Consider the following 23,901-nt stretch of genomic DNA (forward strand, 5'->3'; position numbering starts at 1 on the left):
CGTCTGATGAAGAAGGCGCGGGTGGGTACGACACCCTTGCTGGTCAACCATAGAGGCGAGCTGTAGGGGAATTTGTGGTCGCGGGCATGTAAGTATGCGAGAAAGCGGTTATGAGGGTCGAAGATGCGTGCATTCTTCCGAACAATGATGGTGTTTCCTTCGAAGAATCTGTCGGCCTTATGGCCAGGCAGAAAGAATTGAAAAGAGACATCGGAGAAACGTACAGAAGTTCTCTTGGTGACTTTCCTGGGGTCACGAAGTTGTGGGTCATCTGGATAAGTCATTTCACCCAGTCGGAAAAGGGCGAAGAAGCCGGTTAAAAATTGAGCAAGGAAGAGCATGTCATCGTAGTCAGATGAGTTTCCGAGTGCGTTGACGACTTTCGCAAGGTCGTCTAGAGTGAGGGCACGTTTGCGAGAAGTTGGAGTTCCACATAAACGTCTGCAGCCCTGCAATGTACGATGTACAAGAGCAGAGTTGCGGGCTGTGCGTACATTTGGGAAATAAGGTTCGAGTTGTTGGCAGATACCAGAGAGGTAAGTGGCGACAGAGCCAGGTTTGATGTGGTGGCACATGTAGACTGTGAAAAGGCTAAGAGTATCAGGGGTGGGATCAAGGGGGAAATCATGTAGTTTGATAAAGTTGAGGTAGGAGTTGAGGGCGGAACCATAGTTTTTCCATGTAGAGTTGTCAATTGCTTGACCGAGGGCGATGGCTCGTTCTCTGAGCAGCCTCTCCCGTGACCAGGGTTCCCTGTGGGGTTGCCTGGCCCGCACGGTGGTGGGGATCATTTTTTCGTGGCCCCCAGCGGCAATTGAGGGGGTAGAAAAGGTGAAATAGTGAGATCCGCAACGTATTGGCGTGCAACGTCGAAATTGTTTCTGGAGATAGCGTCAGCGACCGAGTTGAGTTCTCCAGCGATGTGGAGGACTCTGAGCTGTATGTCGTGGGTAATACATGTGTCAACGGCATTGATGAGGATTGAGTTGTAATGAGGGAGGCATCTCAAGGTGTTGAAGATGGCAACGGTGTTGTCGTTGTCGGTGTAGATGAGAAGTTTGGTTGTGGAAGGAACACAGAGGATGTCAGTGAGGTGATGTATGGCGGATAGAACACATAGTGCCTCGAAGAAAAAGATGTGCTCCTCGCTGGTTCCACTGGGGGTAGGTGAGTAGAAACCGACACGGTCGCCAGGTATCCAAAAACCCATGCCTTCTAAGCAGGCGTCACAAAAAATTGTGAAGTCAGCAGTGTGTTCGTCCCAATAAATCTGCTGAATGAGTCTGACGCCGCAATCACGCTCTAAATGATTTGCAGCCCAGATGAGGTCGGCACGAACAGCGTTATTGATCCTGATGAATTGGTTTGGAGCTGATTTGCCACTAATCTTCGCATAAAAGTGGTTAAGTGCGGGTCTGAGTAAGGGAAAGACATTGAAGCTCCAGTTGATCCAACCTGCCAACCTCTGCCATTCACGTAAAGTGAACTTGTGCTTTGATGAGATGAAATCGCGGATGGCGATTATCAACTCTTGTAGCGTGTCGGGGGGCATCGTCATGGAGAGCGTGTTGGCGTCGACTTCAATTCCGATGACGGTGAGCGGTGATCCGAAGATTTGTTTGCTTTCTTTGTGGGGTAGATTGATCTCGTCCCAGAGTTGGAGTAATTTGACTTGGTTGGCGGGCATGTGCTTGCGGTATGGGGGATAGTAGGCAATGTTTCCTGCGAGTTCTGGGCCAAAAGAATCATCCGAGTACGTACCCAGGAGTTCAATTCCCCGTTTCTTCTTTGCTATCCATGAGACAAGCGACATGAATGCAATCCAGTTGCATCCTGAACCGCGCCCGCCAAAGGCCGTATTTCTGTCAACGTGCAAAGAGCCACCAATGCGATTGATTTGCTTGATTTGCCAGTAGGGATGAACTGGGAGAAGCCTATAAGCCTCAGCGACGTCCGATTTGAATAACACACGAGGTGAGTCAGGGAAACGCTCGTTCAGGGAGATCAGGAATTGCCCCAGATGTTGTAAGTTGTCTAGTGGGTATCCTATGATTCGCTCGCGCGGAATCATGCTGTTGAGCGAAAATTTCCCTGCACTTTGGTCAGTGACCATCCTCAAGTCAGTGGAATGAGGTTTGGGGACAGCAAAGACTGGCATGCAATACATGCCAGGTAGTAGTTTGTTTCCAAATGATTCGGAGAAACAACCTTTGAAGAGTTCGTGGTCTCGTTGATTTCTCAGAAACTGCGCTTCTTCAACGTTGTCTGGCTCGGGCAGTGAGGCATCGAGTGTGTCAGGATACTCCCCGAAGCAGGTATCGGCCCAGGGCCAGAAACCTTCTCGGAGACCCTTGCACACGGATTTCACGAAGGGTTTGTTTGGATGAGTTTCAAGTAGTTCCTCGAAACGGTCAACGAAGATGGGGGTGACGATATCGAATAAGTGTGGGTTTTGACGAATCGTTCTCGTCGCGACAGGATTGCTCAATTCAGAGGCGGGGATTTCAGGTAAAGGTGAGGCGGTCTCTGTCCAGTCAGCAGAAGAGCGAGAAAAGATATTAGCGCCGTCCCAAATGTTGTACCTGAGATATTTTGGGCGCAATTCATGTGCTAGTTCCCTCCTTGATATCGCAATTTCTCTCCCCGTGGGTTGGCCGCTTGCATTTCTTGCAGACATGACGGAATCTGCAGTCGTCGGCAGAGTTCCTGCACCCGTTGGATGAGTTGAAGCGATTACAGATCTCGGACTTTGTGACTTTCCCTGAAGATCGTTTGGCTCCGAATCTGACGTGGTCTGATTCAACTCCGTCTGGCATGAGAATGGCAGAATAGAATCTGATGAAGCGATGGGTGTCAGTGAGAAGGGCATTTTGGGCACCCCCGACTTCATTTCGGATGGCGATGTCGTAAAGAATGATCTTCCTGTGAGCAGAGGTGACTTTAGCAGAGAAGTGTCCTTCGATGTACTCTCCATAATCCCTGAGTTCTTGTTCCCTGTGAGGGAAAGCGAATTTAATCGCTTTGACGGTGGCGTTCCAGGCGCTGGTCCATTCGCCACTCGTTTGGACTTTCTTTGCTGGATCTGATCGCCCAAGGGATATTTCAGTTGATCCCACACGTCCAACGTTCTCCTTAGGAGCGGAAATATGGTGCAGTGAGGAGAACACTGCGTCGAGGTTGACGGCTTGTCCCTTAATGATGTTGTCCCATTCTGAAGTGGGGAAACCGAGCGGCGCAGTCCTGGAATTTTGGATCCACTGTCTGACAACTTTGTAGTCACGGGCGAAGACTTGGAGAATTCGTCGAGATTCTTCGCAATCTCTGTTTCCGCTACGTCTGGCTTCTTCCTCTCGATTATACCAGGGCATCTCGGATTCGAAAACTCTTCGTTTCTTATTTGAGGGTTCGTCTCCATCGTCGTCATCATCAGATCCTGAAGGGGAGTTCCCCCTTTTCGACCTGTCGCTGTCTCTACTGATTTGAGAGATGAGCTCGTCAATCGCTCTGTTAGCGTCAACGTTCTTGGGTTCACGTTGCTCCGGTTGAACAGATTTAGGGTCGAGTCCAACCGCGGCATGGTTTCCTCGCTTAATCGCTGAAGAAGAGAGGGCTGCGTATTCATCCAAGGTTTTGGCGTAGATTTCGATGGCACTGTCTTTCGCTCTGTTAGTTTTGGATGGATCGAAGTTGAGCGCTCCGATAATGTTCGATAACGCTTTGAGTTTCGTAATTTCTCCTCTCCTGAATTTATCGACCGTGTCATCCATATATCTGACGGATTCTTCTTCGAGTTGAGGTTTCTCTCCTCGAGTGAATTCGTCGAGGTCGTCATTGCTTGTGTTCTCATTGTTTCGAGCTGGCGCTTGGATTTCCCCAGTGTCATCGTAGAGGTTCTCATCCTGCGCAACAGAGTTGGCTCGGTCTCCAGTTCCAGGTCCATCCTGTCTAGTAGAGTTGGTTTGATCTTCGTCACTTTGTCCAACTGGATTTGATCCCATGGTGTTGGATGATCCATTTTCTGGGATTGCGCTCGCGAAGAGGTTTGCATGTCCTTCACTCATGAGATAGATTGAGGAACGATGAATACGTAGTATTAGTGTTGACGAAAAACGCGTATGTTAACACTGAATAGTGGAGTAAGATATCGAGACGAGAGTCTAGATAAAAAATTGGGGATCTTACCTGGTTGAGGAGTGAGATGTCGAGACGAGAGCCTATCGGAAAGGGGCGTCTCAAGCTCACTCCTCAACCATGAGGGGTAAGATCTAAAAATAAATTGGGACCTCATAGCGCGCATCCAAGCGTGGATCACGTGAGATGAAAGAGAAGAAAGAGCAGCGGCTCTGAGTCGTGTGTCGGCGGACACACGACTGCTGTTGTGCGCGTGCAACTAGCCTTTGGTCGGCTTCTATTGGACTTGAGTAAACACTTTGTTTAAACTCGATCAATGAGATGAGCGGAAGATTGAAAAGAAAGGTGGTGGAAAGTACGTTTGGTACATAGAAGGCGAGCGCGTTGACGGGGCCATACGTGGTCTGCGTCGTTGTTGTGGCATTCGAACGCGTATTTTTTTTTCTTATGCGGCGGGTGAAGGGTCGAAATATTATATCGCTATCCGGCCCTCTACCAACGCTATCACACAATTTAACCATGATGGAAAGGCAGTGAGAAAAATGCAGGGAAAAAAGGGAGTCAGCACCAAACAGACCTTGACCGTCAGGCGTACATGCTAACGAGACTGCTCTCCTTTTGCTGCGCGGGTACAGTGTCCAGCTTCCTGATATATCGCAGATGAGGAAAAGGTGGCTGGCCAGCGCAAGGAGAGGGTGTAGTTCGCTAGGCGAGGGTGTAGACGGGCTCTGGAGTTTCATGTGAGCTTTCTTGGTGCGATTGGGCTCGGGAATCCCAGAATCGGATAGTCCGGTAATCAATGAGGCCCCTAAAAGTAGCCGCCTGTATCGCTCAATGAGTGCTTGAGCCTCTACAAGAGCTTAGTAACAAAAACTGAAACAAGAGTCGCGGACATGAGGCAAAAGACAAACCAACTTCTATTCAATACAAAGGATTTATAACATGTCTACCTGCTCCATCTCATCAACCAGCTCAAGTGGGTCCACAGAAAGTCGACAAGTCTCGAAGTCAACTAAGAAAACGTCACCGTTCTTTTTCATACAAAAGTTACGACGCGCGATATCGCCGTGGATATAACCGGCATCGTGAATGCGCCAGAGAGCGGCCCTCATCTTGTCGCGAAGTCCCTGGCTTATTTCTTCATTTTCAGATATGGCTTCACCGACATCTTCGAGTGCGAGTAACTTCAGTATTCCCCAAACTTGATAGAATCCATAGAGTTTGGGAATCACTTTGCCTTGGAGATCTCGCAGAGCTGCATAGACGCGAGCTTCAGACTCTAGATAATCTGCGGCATCAGGATATTGCAAGGCGTCGACAACCTTGCAGACGACAGGGATATCACAATCCCAACGGAATCCAGATAGAAATACTGTGCAGCCGTTCGCTCCACGGCGAGCGGAGCTGAGATCGAAGCGAATAATGCGAAAGTCAATAGCTTGACATGGGTATGCACCATTGATGGGTCGCATATCATATTCATGAGCAACGGCAACTGCTTCCCTCCTCTTCTTATAGGCAGGCAAGGTGGTACCAAAGAGTTGACCATCAGGGACAGAGGATGGAGTAGGGGATGCATAAAACCAGTCATTTTCCGCAAGCAACACCATGCCAACCACTGCTTTGAGCATCGAAAGTGGTCGGCCATCTCTGTTTAGTTCCAGCAAGAAGTATTCGAGGGTCTTGCGATTGGGAGTTTCAACGCGACGCAAGAACAAGGCGTGTTTCCAATTGGTAAGAATACCGAATCTATTGTTGTTGAACGACATATAGCCGTATATTTGTTCGAGCGCGTCAACAGATTGTTTGCTGAGGGTGTCGAGTTTTTCCTCGCGCTGGTGACGACGAAAGGCTTCAACAATCAGAGCCAAATCCGCAGCCCACCAGGTTTTGTACTCAACCTAAGCACTGTTGGTGTTACAGCACACAGAAGGGACTGGTATACGTACAGGAAGTTTGGGATGTGGTTGTTCATCGGACGTGATCCATGAGAAATCAGGATCTCCTACCATCGCGATATTCCCACCGCCTGGAAGGGCAAAAGATCCGTTCACCCCTAACTTCTCCAACACGTCTGTAGCTGGTTCAAGTAATGTAGTGGTCGCGTGTGTACGAATCGCCTCTTCATTCTGAACATTGGTGTCCCGTGTGCGAACGTCGAGGTGAAAGGGGGTGGTTGTAAGTGAATGTGCGCGAGTGTTTCTTAGAATGGCTTGATGAATATCATTCGGGAAGGAGGTCCAAGGCGTGAGGGTCTCGAGATCGGTCCTAGGATGCCTCCGTACACTTGCTGTGGCAGAGCTGTGCATACGAGTCCTGACCGCGTCTCCGTAATACTGGAAGGGGAGATCTGGGAAGCTGGTTTGCTGTGTGGGTGGCGGACGTCGAGTCGTTGCGAAGTTGTAAAACCAGCCTGCCGTAGCGATGATAAGGAACAGTCCCACCCACAGCGAGGTGGCATCTCCGTAATTCTGAACTGAGAGGCTCGTTTCCATTGTGCGGAGGTCCAAGGGTGATTTGTTTAGTCACGTCCCTTTTTGGTTCTTTTGAATTTCAGATCAGGCAAGGTTGTGTCGAATAAGTTGTAGCCCCTTTTCCAAATTTTTACACCTTGCTCGCACCCATGGCCACCTATCTGGTCTTATTACTAATACTACTAGCTAATAGATAGGAACACAGGCGCCCTTGGAGCCTTCAGCGCTCTCGATTCTCGAATCAAGAAAGGTGACAGGGAGAATGGACCAATGGCGTTCGTGTGAGAACGATCTTGTTGCTGATACATGAATGGCCTTACTTATGAGGATGTAGACAACCATGCAATTGCAACGACGCGTGTTCGAACGTCCGAGTCAACGTCCAATTTTTCAACGCTCAACTTTGCCATTCTCGATGATTCTGAGTTTCTTCTGCATTGCTCAGAGGTCTTGGTCAACTTCGTCACGGTCGGCCTTGGACGTCTGGACCCTTCAGGTTCAAGTGATCCGTGGAGAAAACCTTGGGCGTCTGCTCGGCTCCACCGACGCGGTAGACGAAAAATCCCTCTCCAACTGGGAACTTTCTGATTTCATCTCCGAGCCCCGAGCGAGTACTTGGTGCTTCCATGCCATGTAAGTACATACTATAAATACCAAGCTGCGACGCCAGTTAAATACCGAGTTGCGATAACTTCCCAGGAGCTAAAAGGACTCGGACCCCACAAGCAATCTCAGGCTTTTCAACCCCGCCATGTCCATCGCGCACTCCCAACTTGAAACGACTTTGACGGGGGATACCGTCGTCGACCGCAGCGGTCGACCTACCCCAATCTTGGCAACGGCAGCTCAAGCGTTCTCGGACAACACTGACTCGGTTCAAAAGGCCATTTCGAGTTCGCCATCCGCGTACGACAAGTCCCCGTTTTCTGCCGAGGGCCAGCAGCTTGGAGGGGGTAGTCCTTTGGGGGAAACACCAGTGCCTGTGACGATCCCGCCCCGGGACCCCTCCGCGGCCGATTACCGCACGCTCGTGTTGTGTTTTGATGGGACGGGGGACCAGTTCGATGCTGATAATTCGAATATTGTGCAGCTTGTTGCGTCGTTGAAGAAGAGTGATCGGTCGAAGCAGATGGTTTATTATCAGGTTGGTTGTTTTTTATGAGAGGGTTATTCGGGAAGCAAAACTGATGATCGTGTGCGTTGGTTAGGCGGGGATTGGGACGTACACTGCTCCGAATATTGCTACGCCCTTTATGTCGTCCATTCGGAAGGTGGGGCTCACGATTTTTCTCAAAGCGGTTGGGAAGCGGCGCTGATTTGGATGGCGTTAGACGTTGGATGAGATGTTTGCTTGGAACCTTCATGCACACGTCATGAGTGAGTACTACATAACATAGAATCCTGGATTTACGTCGCATGACTCATATGGTGGGTCTTAGGCGGGTATGAATTCTTGATGCAGAATTGTGAGGGCCTTCTTTTATTAGGGGGGGTGAAGTGGAATGCTGATATGATAAAGACATTGCTGGGGACAGGATCTGCATATTTGGTTGGCGCTTGTTCGCCTTTTGTTGCCGCCGTATTGCTCAATGTTTTCCTTGACAGGATTTTCTCGAGGTGCATATACAGCCCGAAGGTAAGTCCTTAACTTAATCCACTCGGAACGACCGCAATAATTAAACATGCCTTAGTCTCGCAGGGATGATTCACAAGGTCGGACTTCTCCCCAAGGATAACTTCCAGCAAGTCCCGTTCGCCTACAAGATGTTTAAACGAGCGGACCACGTCGGCTGGGAACAATCAACTGAATTCAAAAAGGCCTTCTCCGTCGACGTCAATATTGAATTTGTCGGGGTTTGGTATGAATTCACACCATCACATATATTTGTCTTTCCGTGAAACTCACAATTTTGAAATTAGGGATACCGTCGACTCCGTGGGCATCATACCCAAAAGACTACCATTCACAACCTCAAACACCATCGTCCGAACATTCCGACACGCCGTCGCACTGGATGAACGACGCGCAAAGTTCAAAGCGAATTTATGGAACAGGCCCGATGCGGATGAGTTGAAGCTAGGCAAAGACGCCGTGCTCAACGCGTCCAATACCGCGTGCGCACTTGTTGACGACGATTTGAAGGTGCATCATCATCACCCCCCGAAGACGAATGGGAAAAATGGACAAGGGAGTGGTCACAACGATCATCAGCATCAACATAAGACTAGGAAAGAGAGTGATCATGATCGGAAACTGAACACTATGGAGAGGATGTATTCTACGGCGTCCGAGCAGACTACGGATATCGAGGAGGTTTGGTTTGCTGTGAGTACTTTCCTCCCCTCCTTTTTCCTGAGATTTAAATAGGTTTTCAGGGTTGTCATTGCGGTAAATTTTAACAATTTCTACCTCATCCACAACACAGATTCTAACCATTATTGTTCTAACAGACGTAGGAGGGGGCTCAGTGAGCAACAAAACGCGCAACTCCCTCGCACGCATAACCCTCCGCTGGATGATCCGGGAATGCTTCAAAACCAACACAGGCATAATGTTCGACTCGCAAGCACTCCGCTCCATCGGCCTTGACCCATCCACCCTCTATCCCTTCGTCACACCCCGGCCTCCACCCCTCCCCCTCGGCTCAAACCGCATCGCCAAAGTGCCCAGCAACCCCATCCCCGTGCGCCTCCATGCGCATTTGGTGAAGAAGCGCAAGGAGCACCCTGAGGTTGTCGGCTTGAGTGAGGGCGTGCATGCCTCAGCTCAGGTGGGCACGGAGGAGGAGGAAGAGTTGAAGGATGCGCTGAGCCCTGCGTATGATCAGTTGACGATTAAGAAGGCATGGTGGGCCTTGGAGATTCTTCCTCTGCAATTACGCTATCAGAGGGGAAATAATCAATGGGTGACGTATATTGGGTAAGTGGTGTCCTTCAATGCGCTCATGGGTGTGATGATGATTCCTTGATTTGTAGGTCGAACATGGCCCGGCCAAGGTTCATTCCCAAGCAGGCGAAGAACGGAGTGAAGGTTCATAGGAGTGTGAAGTTGCGCATGGAGGCGGAGTATGAAGATGCACGTAGGAAGGGCAAAAAGTATAGTCCTCGTGCACATTTCCACGTAGAGCCGACATGGATTGATTGATCATGTGTCTAATTTTACGTTCGTACTTGATTTACTCATAAGTGCCTTGATAACAATGCGGATTCTGCGTATTACGTGTTTAAGTTCGACTTCGTTTCCAATTCGCTTCGGCTTATGTTCATTTTGAAGGAATTTATTACTGAGACTCCAAGATCGTGCAGGCTTCGGCGATGCATTTCGAGACTTGTTCAATCTAAAATTGCAGGTTAATTATAGAGTAAAGGGGGGGAAAAAGTGGTAACGCACATTCGCGGAACTAAACGCTTCAAAGTGGTGACCAGGGATATCTAAAACTTGCACCGGCTGTCCAACAATTCCCTCCCAGTTGCCAGTAACCCCCTTGACATTTTTTCGGTCGGAAAACCACAGGGGAACATCAACTCCGACAGAATTATATCCCTCTATGCAGCGCAAAAAGATGAGGCGAGGGTAAGAGCCGGATGTGATGGCCTCTAGATCATATTCAGCCAGGATCTGTGAATTCATCAAGAACTGCCGCTTCGTCAATTTGAACGCCTCCGTAACCCTCCCCGTCGTGTTTGGCGAGATGATGGCGTCGACCATGGCGGCCGATAAGGGAACTTTGTTTTTCGGACTGGGAGAATCGACCAAGATAACGCCCATGACGTTGATGTGCGTTGCAGCAAGCTGTTTTGCAATTTCGAAGGCGACTACGCCTCCGAAAGACCAACCTGTGTGCAAACAAAGAATTAGCAACGATAGTCCCGGGGGGTCTGAAATTATTAAATTACCTCCTAAAATTAATGGGCCTGTAGAAACCTTCAGAATTGATTGAGCATATGCGGACGCCATGTCCACAAGCGAAGACCACGGTTGGGCGCTCGAGAAGCGAGGGTTTTTCAATCCCCATACTTCCCGACCGAGAGGCGAGATGCGACCACAGTAATTGACAAGACCACTGCCGTCATGGATCAGGAAAAGCGGTGGCCTGGGCGGGGACGATGCTTGAATACGAACTAAGATATTATCTGAGCTTTCTACCTTCAGAGACGGCGCTTGTGGCCTGATGCGAGGCCTAGGGTCATGAGCGGAAATGTATGACTGGATTGAGCGAAGAGTCGGATGTTCCAAAAAGAAATTATCTGGGAGCTGAAGTCCGTGGACCTTGTTAAGAATGTGGAGAGCTTCGATGGAGGCAAGGGAATCCAGTCCAAGTGAGTCGAGGGTGCTCGTATCGTCAATATTTTCTGGTGCTATCCCGAGAACGTTCGAAAGAATCGCCCTTACATCAACTTGCCCGCCGATGGCCAAAAAGCTCGGATCGGACTCGGAGGACATCCCTTTTGGACGAGGATAAGATTCCACGCTGCTTACCGGTGGGATATCCACTCTCTTTCCCGCTCTGAGCGCCGCACAGATTGTCTGCACGATATCCGATACTGTTCTGCAGCTTGCGGGGTTAGGCTCAACCACCATCGAGGGAAAAGTTTGACGAATGTTATGCCAGATTTCTATCCACATCAGGGAACACACCCCTAGTGACTCGAGATCCGTATCAGGCAAAACATTGTCGACATTAACTCCACATGCCTCGCCAATTATCTGCGCTACCCTCTTTTCGGTGTTGGAGAAGGAGGAGGAAAGCTCCGGGGATGCAGCTGATGTGTCACCATGCCTTATCAGGGGGGCCTCGATGGGGGTGGCTCCATTCTGAGTCATACGACAAAGCCTTGCTTTCAAAGTGTCCAGTCGGACCTTTCGGAAACGAATGTCCTTCATGTGCGCGATAACCTCTCTTGTAGACGTAGTAGTGAGAACGAAGCATTCCGCTGAAATATCTCTTTGTCCCGGCATCATGGTGGTGTTGCAGTAAATCGTGTAGGATGTAGAGGGATCGATTCGGCTAGGTATAATTTTTGCTGAACCAACCTCCTTGCAAATATAAGCGTCGTTAATGTCGCCTTGAAGATTTGCGACGAAACCAGCCATATGCAAAATTGTATCCAGAAAGATGGGATGGACCACAAAGTTTTCGCCATTCTGAATTAAAGGCGATTTTATGGTCGCGCAGGCCTCCATTCCGGAAACATCGACAAAGACATTTTGCATTGTGTGATATTCCCGTGAATAATTGACAACTCGGGGGAAGATAACCTCGTAAGCGGTTCGAGCTGAGAAAACCTTGGGTGCCTGTCCGTTTTGAGGTTGCGGGATTGCGTTTAACCTACGTTCGATATAGGGAAGCGCTCTGGCAAATTTAGCCAAGGTGTGCGCTGAGGACTGAGACCGGAATTCGCCACTCGCGTGAGTCATTGCCTCTGGTGACGATGAGGTACGAGAGCTAATGCTGAAGTGGCCATTGTCGTCGCTAAGTGTCAAAATAATCTGCACCGTCTGTGTAACGCAGAGATCGAGTACTAGAGGCCCGGAAAACTGAACTTCGCGAAAAACGACATGGGTGTCAACCGAATCGAATCCGAGATAAGTTTTTGCAAGAGAAGTCGCAGCATAAAGAAGTTCAAAGTACACTGACGCAGGACAAAGAGGCGCGTTAGCCACAGTGTGTCCGCGAATATACTTCTCCAGGCAAGTTATCGGTGACTCGAAAATAGCAACCCACCCATTGTCGACAGAAGGATATTGAACCCAGGAATGGAGAAACGTGTGCTGAATTTGACGCCCGTTGACGGATTCACGAGCGATTCTGTGTCCTTCCTCAAATGGAACCCAAAATTTCTCTTTGGAAAACGGATACGACGGTAAAGTGACACATGAGGCTGGTCCCATCTCTGTGAACACAGAACGCCATTTTACGTCAAGATTTGAGGTGTACATCCGAGAAAGAGTTTTAGACAGCGTCGTCCATGCGTCTTCGCGCTTCCGAAGCGATTCTAGCAGTACAGCACTCTCAGGCAATTTGGCTTGAGCCTTGAGCATGGGTAAAACAACCGGGTGCGGTCCAATTTCAAGCCAACATAAATCCAATGCCGTATGGGCTGGATCACGTAGGAATGATTCAATTCCTTCACAGAATCTCACCGGCTGAAGGCAATGTTGAGCAAAGTATGCGGAATTGAACGTAAATTTGTCGCCAGGTTGAACGACCGTTCCGGAGACGTTCGAGATAATTGGAATCGTGGGTGGCGAAATTTTGATAGACTTGACGGCTTTTGTCAGGGTGTCAATCAAAGGCACCATGGCGGGGCTGTGATAGCCGAAAGGTACAGAGAGGATCGCGTTTTTTGCGAGACATTGAGCGTCCAAGAGACACTTGAAGGTTTTGATCTGGACTAGGGAACCAGAAACCACACAACTTGTTGGGCTATTGTAGCAAGCAATCGCAAGGTCTGCGACGACTGGACTCGACTCCAAGATTTTCCTAACTTCTTCGTGTCCAAGCGACACCGCAATCATTCCTGTGGAGTTGAGGGAACATTTCTGTCCCATAAGGCGGGCCCTCGTGGCGACGATGAAGATAGCGTCCTTGAGGGAAAGAACTTGTGCGATCACCAGGGCTACATATTCTCCGAGACTGGTCATTGTATTAGAGTGACTCTGTTTATGAAATTGGCCACCGACCTGTGACCAACCACGGCCGTTGGTCGTATCCCCCATGAGAGCCACAGTTTGGACAAAGCGAACTCCAAAGAAAATAAGAATGATTGGAGGGCCACTAACTCCTCTCCCGGTTTAGAAACGACGTCATTGAGGCCTACGATCAAGGGCAGTATGCCGGGAAATCCAGATTCTGTCAAAATGGAATGGCATTGGTCAATATGTTGCCTAAATATGGGAGAAGTTTCATAAAGACGGGAGCCCATGGCGGGGTACTGGCTACCTTGTCCGGAAAAGACAAATATGACTTGTGTGACTTTTTTTGGGAGGCGCACAATGGGGACACTCTCGAGTTGTTGAATCAAGTCTTCCAGGTCTGTTGCCGATGCACACAACCGGTGGTTGTACAATTGACGCCTGGCAGTTGATGTGTAGGCGAAGTTTATAAGAGGTGTGCCGCGATTGCCAGGGAGTTGTAGCCACGATACAAGCTGAACGCGCATTTTTTGTAAGGCTATATCGCTTTTCGCTGATATCCCGAAAACAAAGGAGGATCGTCTGGTCGATAGGTCCTTTTGCGGAAGGACATACTCTTCGACAAGTACAGCAACGTTAGACCCAGCAGCGCCAAAGTTGCTCAAAATGGCCACTCGAGGGGCATTTTCGTGCGTTGAGATCCAGGGTATGTTGGTATTCGGGATGAGTGCGTAGTCGGCAGATAACTGGGCGACTTGCGAGTTAACATTTTGTAGCGAAATCTGTCTTGGGATTATTTTATGCTGGAACATGAGTAAGAGCTTTGTGAGACCCGCGCAACCAGAAGCGGCTTCAAGGTGACCAATATTCGCCTTGATGGACGTAATATATAGAGGGTTACTGGGTGAGCGATGACCTGAGAAAACCCTCTGGATGCTATCCAGTTCGTGGGCGTCTCCAGCTCGTGTACCTGTTCCGTGCGCTTCTATGACATTGACGCGATTCCCGTCGATGCCAGAGTTGGATATAATCTGCTCGAGTAGGGCTGATTGCGTAGGAGCATGGGGATGGGTAATGGATTGAGCTAAGCCGCTTTGATTTACTTCCACCCCTTTAATGACGCCTAGAATCTTATCGTTCTCAGCAACGGCGTCCGAAAGACGTTTCAGAACGAAGACTCCACAGCCTTCGCCTCGAGCATAACCGTCGGCGGAGGCATCGAATGATCTGCATTGGCCAGCAGGGCTTAAGAAATGACCCTTGTCCAATCCGAGAAACATCTATGCAAAGTGGCGTTAGTAGATACCCTCATATGTGAGCGGCGCATTGAGTTACGTCAGGAGCTGAAATAACGTTTATCCCTCCAACCATCGCAGCTCTGCAGTCCAGGTTCATGAGCGCCCGTGCAGCTTGATACAGAGCAACGGTCGATGACGAGCAAGCTGTGTCAACGACGACAGAAGGGCCGCTGAGTTGCATCGCGTATGACAAGCGACCGCTTAAGAAGGCGTTGAGTGTACCTGTCGCGGAGTTAGAAATATCCCACTCGAGGGAGTAGAACGTATCCAACATATATACCTGTGCTATAATATACATCAATGTCGTCGCGCAAATTGTGACGATAATCATGCGTCGCGGAGCCAACGAAGCATCCAAAAGTCCGAGGGTCAAAGCAAGGCGAAGAATATGGAACATAGCCGGAATCCTCGAGTGCTTCGTAGGCAACATGAAGTAAAACTCGTTGCTGAGGATCCATTTTTCTTGCTTCGCGTGGGCTAATTTTGAAGAACCTAAGAGAAGACGGTGAACGACGAGGGCTCAACATAGAAAGCCTATGTGTCCAACTGACTTATGATCAAACTCGTCAACTCCTTGTAAAAAGTTACCGGTGTGTGCCTTCATTTTCCGGCCTGGGTAATAACCGTTCGTGTAGTCAGAAACTTTGAAGCGATGTTCGGGAATCTGAGCGAAATAGCAGTCAAGTGCGCCGTAAGACTGAAGGAAATTGAATACCTCGGATACGGTGTTGAGGCCTTTTTCGAGTAGTTCCCATAACTGGGAAGTATTCGAAGCCCCTGGCATATTTACAGCCATTCCAATTATCGCAATGGGTTCTTGCTTGATCCCCGCGGATTCGGGTGCTGCGACGTGGACTACTGTGCAATCAAGGAGGTCAGGGATGTTCCGGACAATGGCTCGCTCCAGACTCCGGGTGAGGCCATTTCCAGGACCCATGTTTATCAACCGCGCAGACGCACGTTCTGGAATGATCGCAGAAATCTTCTGGACTAGTATATTCCAATAAACGGGTTGAATGATTACCATATCCAGAACCAACTCGATGAGCGACCTATCTGAAGCAGCCTCAGATATGAGTTCACCAGTGAAGGTAGATCTTAGTGGGATTATGATGTCCGAGAGTTTGGGGAACGAAATATTCCTGGAAGCTACGTCAGAGAGCACTTGCACGCGCAAATTGTCAGTGTGAACGGGAGAGTGATAGAGCGTATTGAGCGTGGTGGGGTGCATAGTAATCCCATGCCCGAAATTATTCAGAAGCTCAGTTGAGAAGTGTGCCAGACGATCTGGACGGCCAGATATGGTGACGCATGTTTCTTCGACCACAGCAGTTATGTAAAGGTAGTCTGATCCAAGATCCTGATCTCCTTGTGAACAGAGATAGTCGATGTAGAAGTTAAACAGCTTACTTGATTGAAAGTGTCGAGAGCTTCCTGCGCGCCGTGCATGTCAATGCCGAAAAATACCAAACTCCACGGCAAGTCCGTATTGGCATCGAGGGAAGCACGCAGAAGCGCTTGTTGGCGGTAAAGTTGTGAACGTATTCCGATCCATAAAACCAAGCGGTATGCCTCAACTGCTTGAGAGAGAAATGAAATCCTCGTTGGTGAGGTGCTGGCGATGCAGGCCGTGATGATACCAGAAGAGAATCCTAGCAATCCAATACCGTGATCAGCGTTGCACTTCCATACATCAGTAAACGGACGAAGAGAGGCACATGGGAGGTCGAAGGGATCCATATAAGCAAGGTAACGGAGAGATTGAACGAGAAATATCGTCGATCCAGAAATTATGGGATTGTGGAGGTATTGAGGTTGTTCAGGAGCAGTCAAAAGCGAATCCTTTGATGCAAAATCTGACATGTCGATACCAGTTGATTTAAAATCACTTGACGACAGAGAAACGAGTTCTGCGTAAAAAGCCATGTGGCACGCCGAGAGAAAAACGTCTCCAATAGGCGAGCTGGCATTGCACTCGCGCGTTTGAGTGAAACTTGATGACGTGGATCCTTGACCAGCGAAGACAGGTATGTCCAAAGAGCTTCTTGAGGCAACCATCTTGAGCGCTGAATCGTAATGTCAGATGTAAGAAGGGCTCGCTTTTGAAGAACCCCAAGCAAGGATGAGCGCATGATAGAGATTCTGCTTTTTGAAGCTGATAGGGAGGCGCGTTTCGGCCGAGTCATAGAATCCGGAGATAGAGCCAATCCATAGGATAATGCCATACCTGAGACTCCTTATCCGTATGAGAAAGTGTAACAAGTTCCGAGGTGCGGTTTTAGCTTCCCAAAAGATGTCTCGAAAAAGTTATCAAAGTTAAACTTGCTGCAATTCTTCAGAAGCCAGTCAAGACAGGCCGTGCGCGTGATGAGTTGTCGCGTCAAGAAAGTGTCGTTATAGATCGAAAATAAGCATGCAGCATCCCCGGGCTTTGAGAAAATCGGGCAGGGGTTATGTTACTGTAACGCTGGAACAAAATGAACCTGTTGGTCACCTGACTCAACCTTTTACGCCTACGCGACACGTCAAAATGTGGGAGTTGGAAAGCAGAATGAAGCCAGAACACTTGGAAAAAAGGATGCAGAGGACAAAGTTTTCCTGAGTCGCCATACATCCCCTCTAGTCAATCCTAGCTTTTCGTCTCAGCAGTGATAATTTTCATTTGATCCTCTCTCGGTTGCATCGTCAAGTAAGTAAAACATTTCTTCAGCATCGATTTTGTCGATGTCATCAACCTCAGCCTTGCCTGTTGCACCCTGTATCCCTGCGCGCCTCTGAAAAAAGATTCCCATCCCAACTTGAAGTCGTAATCTAGCTCCACATTGTATGAGACCGCTTCACACAGGCTTCATATCTTTTTGGTACTTTTATAGCTATCTCTCAGCTTGCCAGAGAACCTGTTTAAAATTGGGTAATATGATCAGGAGAGTTACAGTGCCCCTGTGGAAGCAGAACATAATAGAGGAAGAGGGCGCCAAGTACTTGAGTTTTTGTGGCAAATTTTCATAAAAGATAAAAAGGGAACTTACACCCGACGGGAATCGAGCCCGTGCCGCTTAACTTAACGTTATGGGTTCAGCAACGGATGGTGGAAGACAGAGGGTAGAGTTATGCACAACGCGTCGCGACGTGAGTTGCGTGCCATCGCCAAACAAATACCGAATAGTTTCTTTTTTCTCAACAGTTGTGGTTTGTTTGTAGCTGTTCACTACCGTCCAAGGAAAGGTACCAGTCGTATTTGAATTTACATAAATGAGAGAGCTTTTTTCTTCTAACTAAAATTTGGACGAAATGGAGCCTTGCTGGAAATTTTGTTAAAATGCGAAGAATGCGGACAATGTGTGATCAGTGTAAATACTAAACTAAGTAAGATCTGTTTTTCGAACTTCGCTTATAATGAGATCCATAACCTGGTGTAACCCAGAATCACGCAATCACGACAGGCGCTTCTCAATTGATTGAATACACGTAGATGTATTACACGATGCCTAAAACCCCCGAAATTTGAAACCCGACTGCCAGTGGGCTACAAGTATCTGCTTGTCAACAACATTTAACCGCCTGGGGCAACTCGGTTTACAATTCTCGGGACTTAGTAATTATATGACTTTATACCGCGTGGTCACAATGTTGGTCTTTCTCCGGGCGATGGGCTTGCGGGCTCAGCAGGGCACCGGCTCAGAATTTAGAGTGTTGCTCTTGATGTCCTAAAAGTGAATTAGACGCAACCCTTGTTCTATATGTCGAGTAAGTCAAAATATTGATAGCCTAGCATCCAAGTTCCTAGTTCGTAGAACTAAATAATTGTAGGATCCACTAAATATCCGGTGACGGGTGCAGCGCCCGGATTTAATTTAAGCGGTATATTACACCCTGTTAAGATCTTTCGGGGCTTCACCCTGATCTCATAGCGGAAACTTTTTGAAAGCCGATGTCGCGTCTGGATAGGTCTGGATTGCCTGACTCGTCTAGTGAGAAGCGGCGGAAAATAATATCTCGCATTTTTTTTTTCTTCTACAAAACGACTATCGCAGCCGAAGACAGAGAAAATTACAATGCCCGTATTGTCTTGCATAGTTTATGTAAATAGTAAGAATCACAGTCTCGAGAAGAACTTATGGATGAGGGAGGTTAGCCAAACTCTTCACAATAATTTACTTATCCCGGAGTTTGCCGATGTTTTTTTGATCTTGTTCACCGACACACAGGGGAGAACCGGCTATTTGGCCAATGGGCACATGAGTAAGCAAATGTCGATTGGAGGCATTAATGCTCTCCCATATTCTTCCCATATGCCTACCATGCACATTTGAAATTTAATTCAAGTAAGCTCCAAAATGCAAATATCATGGAATTCCTAGCCACAGAAAAAATATGCCCATTAAAATGGGCTATCATATGTGGCTGATTTGTTTATTTAATATGTGACCACAATGTGCCCAATAGGCGGATTCTGGTCACATGCTTGATGTATCACCATGCTAAAGTAAATATGCACACACAAATGCAATTAACATGGGACTGCTGGGCACATGTATATGACATATCAAATGAAATGCATCCGATGTAATCAGGGGGCAAATTGAAAAGCCACAGAAAAAATGTACCCATCATGCAGGCAAGATGTGGTTGTCATGCACATGCTGGAGAAATTTATCATGAGAGCAACATTGAAGTGATGGTAACATTCTGATTATATACAAAACATTCTTCAAATTTGCCCCAGCAGCACATGAAAGAGATATTTTGGTCACATTTAAAATGTAATGCTTCCATTTGCTTCAAAATGAATCCAGTGTTTTGTTGGCAGTACCATTTATAATAAGCCTGGTGTAGCCATGCAAAAGTATAGTGAATGATCAAAAAAAATCAAAAAACTTGGCATTTGCCCAGGAAACACATTGAAAAAGAAAAAAAAAATTATTAGATGAGGTAAATTTTAAATTTTTCAAGAAAGAATGCAGCTGTTATAGTTAAATCTGGTAGCTCTATTATTAAAAGTTAGAGAAAGAGGGTGGCAGGGTAACTTCCAGCCAACCTATCAATAGACCGGTTCATTAGCTGTCAGTGAATAATTATTAATAATGGACATTAATATGTAATATAATAGTTGTTGTTGTTAGCTGTAGATGACATCATGATAGTAAGCTACGCACTGTAGCATAATGATTGTTGTTATCACTACTAACTGTGATAGATAATACTAATTATAATAGTAAGCTATTGGATAATTATTAAGAATGCTAATTTATGACATCGGTCAACGCTGACTATGATAATAAATGTTGTTATCAATGCTAACTATGGTAGATAATAGTGCGATAGTGATACAGACACTATACCCTAACGAATTTAACGACATCAATCCTCGACTATTACCGTGGACTACAGTCCCCCGACTTCCGTGTTTGTTGGATTGCACCAGCATCAGTATCGCACGGAAGTGAGTACTTTTCCTGCAGCCCTTCTCGTGCAACTTTGTTCAGCAACTATCTAGGATCTCCCCATGGTGCTCAGCTCCAGGAACACCAGCCCGAGTCCCATGTCCGAATTTGATATAGAAGGTGATAGTTCCGTAGGTTCTTTCACTCCTTTTCTTTCTCTTTATTTTGTCTCATGGTCTGTTTCCCTCAACAGGAGAGCGATAATTTGGCGGAGACGATGGCTTCTCTTACTGAGTGGGTACAAGAATTATCAGACTCTTTACAAGGGGTCATAGAGTGTCTCGCATGCAATGAGGATGAACAGCCCAGCAGGGTTATGGAAATCAAGATAGACGGTTCTACCTTGTGTTCCATTGCTTTCAAGTAGATTGTTAGTAGGATTGTTATGTGTTATAAATGACGACTTGTTTCGCATCTTCCACCATGGTAAGGAAGGTCGCGAGTCCGTCGTAGCGTGGATCTTTTCATCCCCTCAGAAGTTACCATTTTCAGGAGGGTCTAAATTTAAAGAACTTGCGGCTAGAAACGAGGTTGACAAAGCGTACCAGATCGAAGTGACGCTACCAAGGCTGCGAAAGACGGGCATTGTCAGCAACGAAACGATAGGCGGACAGATATCACTATGATAGAATCACTGATGTAGTGAGCACAAGTCGAGGGAAGCAGCTAATCAGTACACACCGCCCCACAGATCGCTGCACAAAAAGCATGTCAGCGTGAAGGCCTTGAATATGAGGTCTGCAAGGTCGGTGGCACCAGATTTGCGGTTTCGTGAGTGGGGCTCAGAGCGCCCTTCAGCATCAGCCTCTTTCCGTTTGAATGCTTTTGGAGTGCACGGTATCATTGTACTATAATGCCTTACATCCTATTTACCGACTTCACCAGCGTACGTCTATTTAGCTGTCACCTAAAATGGCGGTAAGATTCGAACAAGGGAATGCAGGAGAGCCGTCTTACCTCTCCGCTCTGTGAGGGGTCGTACTCGTCCACCTGAAATGTTGGATTTCCAGTGCTCGCCTTGTTTCCGACCTTTTGCCATGAGAGATGAACGCACTGGATTAAAACCCGCCAATCGCTGACGCCATGTGTCGACGTCTTTTGGTTGACTGAACAATATAGATCTGAAGTAGCATGAGCAGAGTATGACAGAGTTGATGGTGTGTTGATTCCTTACATAATTACGTGCAAGCGGTTCGTTGGCACCCATCGCGAACTCCTTCTGCAGCGCTCAACGGGATGACCAAATCGGGGAGGCAGTCTCGCGGATTACTGTCCTTTACATTATGACGAAGTAGGTAACTGTCTTCTTGATGGGCTTGTCCCTTAAGAACATTGCGGTCGTCAATTTTTTGATAAAGTGAATGAAAACGAGAGACCGGGTGCTGAGAGATGGACTCTTTCAGCAGCGTCTTCGGGACATCATGCTGCATGTGTCGAGTCATGGTGCTACAAGGAAGGTCGGGCAATTGGCTGTGTACCGATTTGACCTACGTGGTGCATGTCAGCAAAGAGAGTGTACAGGGGGGCGGGACATCATGCTGCATGTGTCGAGTCGTGGTGCTACAAGGAAGGTCGGGCAATTGGCTGTGTACCGATTTGACCTACGTGGTGCATGTCAGCAAAGAGAGTGTACAGGGGGGAGAGTGGGGGATAACAAACGATGGCCTGCCAATTACTTTTGACGGGTTCCCATTGCGATAAAGGCAAAGGGAGGAGCGCGGAGTTGGATGCTGAGGTCTCCGACGCCGCTGGGAGAACTCTGGAGAGTTGGGGCGCACCTGGTCCAGCACGCCTAATCGGTGCGAAGCGACGAAAACGATGTAAATCATCGAATTTTCGAAGCCCTACCCCAACTCACTCGTCCCTCCGTATCACAATGCGCCTTCCGCCGTTTCATCGCCGGCCGTGGTCAAGAGCTGGATGTCCACCTGGTTAGCAGTCACCAGTCAATCGTCAGTGGTTAGCAAAGTAGCCAAGCCATTGAACGGTTTCATCACAATTCCGGAGGGTCCCAAGCACGATCTCAGCGTTGAGGTTGTCCGCCAGCTTCTAGCCAAATTGGGCCTCTGCTGGGATCCTCCGCCTGGATTTTGTCTTTTAGTTGGTCAGTAAACCATAAAGACGATTTCGGAGAAAATGTTTGGTCACCTTGGTCTTCGCTCTGGTCGTCGTTGCATGAGGCAATGTTAACACGAACTGTACACGCGCTCCGCGGCGGAGCCATTCCTCCTAGTATTTGCGTATCTGCAAGAGAAGTACGTCGACTCCGATACGATAAAAACACAATGCAAAGGTAGGCTTAACCCCAATCTTAAGACGGATAAATTAGAGTGCATCATATATGGAAATGGACCCAATAGAATTGGATGGAAAGGGCTTCGAATGTTCGCGTTCCGATGAGTTCACCAATTTCAGGAGGCGCTAAAGAACTTTGAGCAATACGGCTAGAAAGGAGGCTGGCAAAACATACCAGATCGAAGTAACCATGCCAAGGCTAGCGACTCTACGGCTTCGTCACAGTTCATGTGTACCATGACCTCTCGCAACGCCTCAAGAGCAGTCCCAGAACCCTTTCCAGGCTGACGAAGCGCTTCCAACAAAGTGGGTATCGTCTGATCAATAGCCTTCGCCCCAAGTTCTTCTTGACGAGACGACTCGGCTGTCGCACCTGCCGCAACTTCCTCTTCTTCAACCTCGGAGGCCTTTCCTGAGATTCCAGATACCTTGAAGAGAAGTTCTCCAACGAGTGTAATGGATGATTGCTTGAAACAGACATTTAGCAATGCACTTTTTAGGGGCGTGTTGAACTTACCCGAATTCTCCAACCATAGTCGAACATACCATGCTCCAACTCAGGCAGCAAAAGGTCAATAGCCTTGGATGAATAGTTGGTGACAACCATCCTCCCAGCACGCATGGCCGCTTCTCTAACATACTCTTCCGTGTCTGACAAACCACCAAGGATAGGCGAAATGATTTTCGGTTGATGTGGTTGGAATCGAGTGCCGAACGTACCAGGCAAGAAGACGAGAAGTGACATGAATCCTTCGCGAACAGTTGGCCGAGGTGAGCGAGCATTTGCGATAATATCTGGGAGGAGGCCCTCTAGGCGCTCCATGCCGGTCTTGAGAGTCCGCAACAAACCAGGAACCAAATCAGGGAAATGTATTTCCCCAAGACGCTCGACAAGAGTGCCCAGTGCTTTGGCAGTGGGCAATAATCCGTCTAAGTACGGAACAAATCTTTTGCGGACGAGTGGTTGGCTTGCAGAACCCAGGGAAGTCCGAGACGATTGACGACGCGATGCAAGAGCAGTATGCTTCTTGAGAAGAATGGTCACGGACTATGGATGGCAAAGCCAAATGGGAGGCAGTCTCGCGAATTACTGTCCCTCGGTTTGACAAATTGGGTAACTGCCTTCTTGATGGGCTTGTCCCTTGAGAACATTGCGGTCATCGTAATCTTTTGATAAAGTGAATGAAAACAAGACACCGGTTGCTGAGAGATGTACTATTTCAGCACTGATCTTGGAAGATCGGTGAAAGCTCCGACGCCACGACGCCATTTTCCACCTTTTGGCTGCAATCCGGGATCAGCTGCTGCATCAGCGTCTTCAGCTCTCCAGCCTGCTTCTTCGTTACTATCGGCTCATCATGTCGCATGTGCAGAGTCGTCATGCTACAAGGTCGGTCAATCGGCTGGGCACCGACTTGATCTACGCGGTGCATGTCAGCAAAAACAGCGTACAGGGGGGGGATTGGGGGATAACGAACAATGTTGAAACATTCCTGTCATTCACTTTTGGCGGGCCCCCATTGCGATAGAGGGAAAGCGAGGAGCGCGGAGTTGCATGCCGAGGTCTGCGACGCCGCCGGGAGAACTCTGGAGGGTTGGGGCTGTTGTGAGCAGAAGCCCAT

The 23,901-nt window shown here is 48.2% G+C and overlaps 5 protein-coding genes across 5 annotated transcripts; 2 read left to right on the forward strand and 3 right to left on the reverse strand.

Annotated features, from left to right (window-relative positions):
• Positions 1–5,066: 5,066 nt before the first annotated feature.
• LACBIDRAFT_308537 (uncharacterized protein) lies at positions 5,067–5,900 on the reverse strand (the record flags this gene model as incomplete). The annotated part of the gene is made up of 1 exon (XM_001875993.1): positions 5,067–5,900. The coding sequence occupies one exon, from the start codon at positions 5,898–5,900 to the stop codon at positions 5,067–5,069; it is 834 nt and encodes a 277-aa protein (XP_001876028.1).
• Positions 5,901–7,356: 1,456 nt separating this feature from the next.
• Positions 7,357–9,750, forward strand: LACBIDRAFT_308538 (uncharacterized protein; the record flags this gene model as incomplete). Its single annotated transcript, XM_001875547.1, has 10 exons — positions 7,357–7,749; positions 7,814–7,876; positions 7,937–7,982; positions 8,045–8,158; positions 8,211–8,241; positions 8,297–8,464; positions 8,526–8,931; positions 8,982–8,994; positions 9,057–9,525; positions 9,582–9,750. The coding sequence occupies 10 exons, from the start codon at positions 7,357–7,359 to the stop codon at positions 9,748–9,750; spliced, it is 1,872 nt and encodes a 623-aa protein (XP_001875582.1).
• A 210-nt stretch (positions 9,751–9,960) lies between these two features.
• LACBIDRAFT_244979 (polyketide beta-ketoacyl-synthase) lies at positions 9,961–16,598 on the reverse strand (the record flags this gene model as incomplete). Its single annotated transcript, XM_001875994.1, has 10 exons — positions 9,961–10,427; positions 10,503–11,003; positions 11,140–11,155; positions 11,278–13,243; positions 13,291–14,522; positions 14,578–14,762; positions 14,821–15,032; positions 15,092–15,204; positions 15,256–15,900; positions 15,951–16,598. The coding sequence occupies 10 exons, from the start codon at positions 16,596–16,598 to the stop codon at positions 9,961–9,963; spliced, it is 5,985 nt and encodes a 1,994-aa protein (XP_001876029.1).
• A 3,448-nt stretch (positions 16,599–20,046) lies between these two features.
• On the forward strand, positions 20,047–20,351 carry LACBIDRAFT_308540 (uncharacterized protein; the record flags this gene model as incomplete). The annotated part of the gene is made up of 2 exons (XM_001875548.1): positions 20,047–20,115; positions 20,178–20,351. The coding sequence occupies 2 exons, from the start codon at positions 20,047–20,049 to the stop codon at positions 20,349–20,351; spliced, it is 243 nt and encodes an 80-aa protein (XP_001875583.1).
• A 1,968-nt stretch (positions 20,352–22,319) lies between these two features.
• Positions 22,320–23,440, reverse strand: LACBIDRAFT_308541 (uncharacterized protein; the record flags this gene model as incomplete). The annotated part of the gene is made up of 4 exons (XM_001875995.1): positions 22,320–22,405; positions 22,455–22,746; positions 22,797–23,209; positions 23,329–23,440. 4 exons carry the CDS (start codon positions 23,438–23,440, stop codon positions 22,320–22,322), a joined length of 903 nt encoding a protein of 300 aa, XP_001876030.1.
• Positions 23,441–23,901: the final 461 nt, after the last annotated feature.

Source organism: Laccaria bicolor, genomic scaffold (assembly GCF_000143565.1).
Source record: "Laccaria bicolor S238N-H82 LACBIscaffold_3 genomic scaffold, whole genome shotgun sequence".
In the NCBI taxonomy this organism is placed as follows: domain Eukaryota; kingdom Fungi; phylum Basidiomycota; class Agaricomycetes; order Agaricales; family Hydnangiaceae; genus Laccaria; species Laccaria bicolor.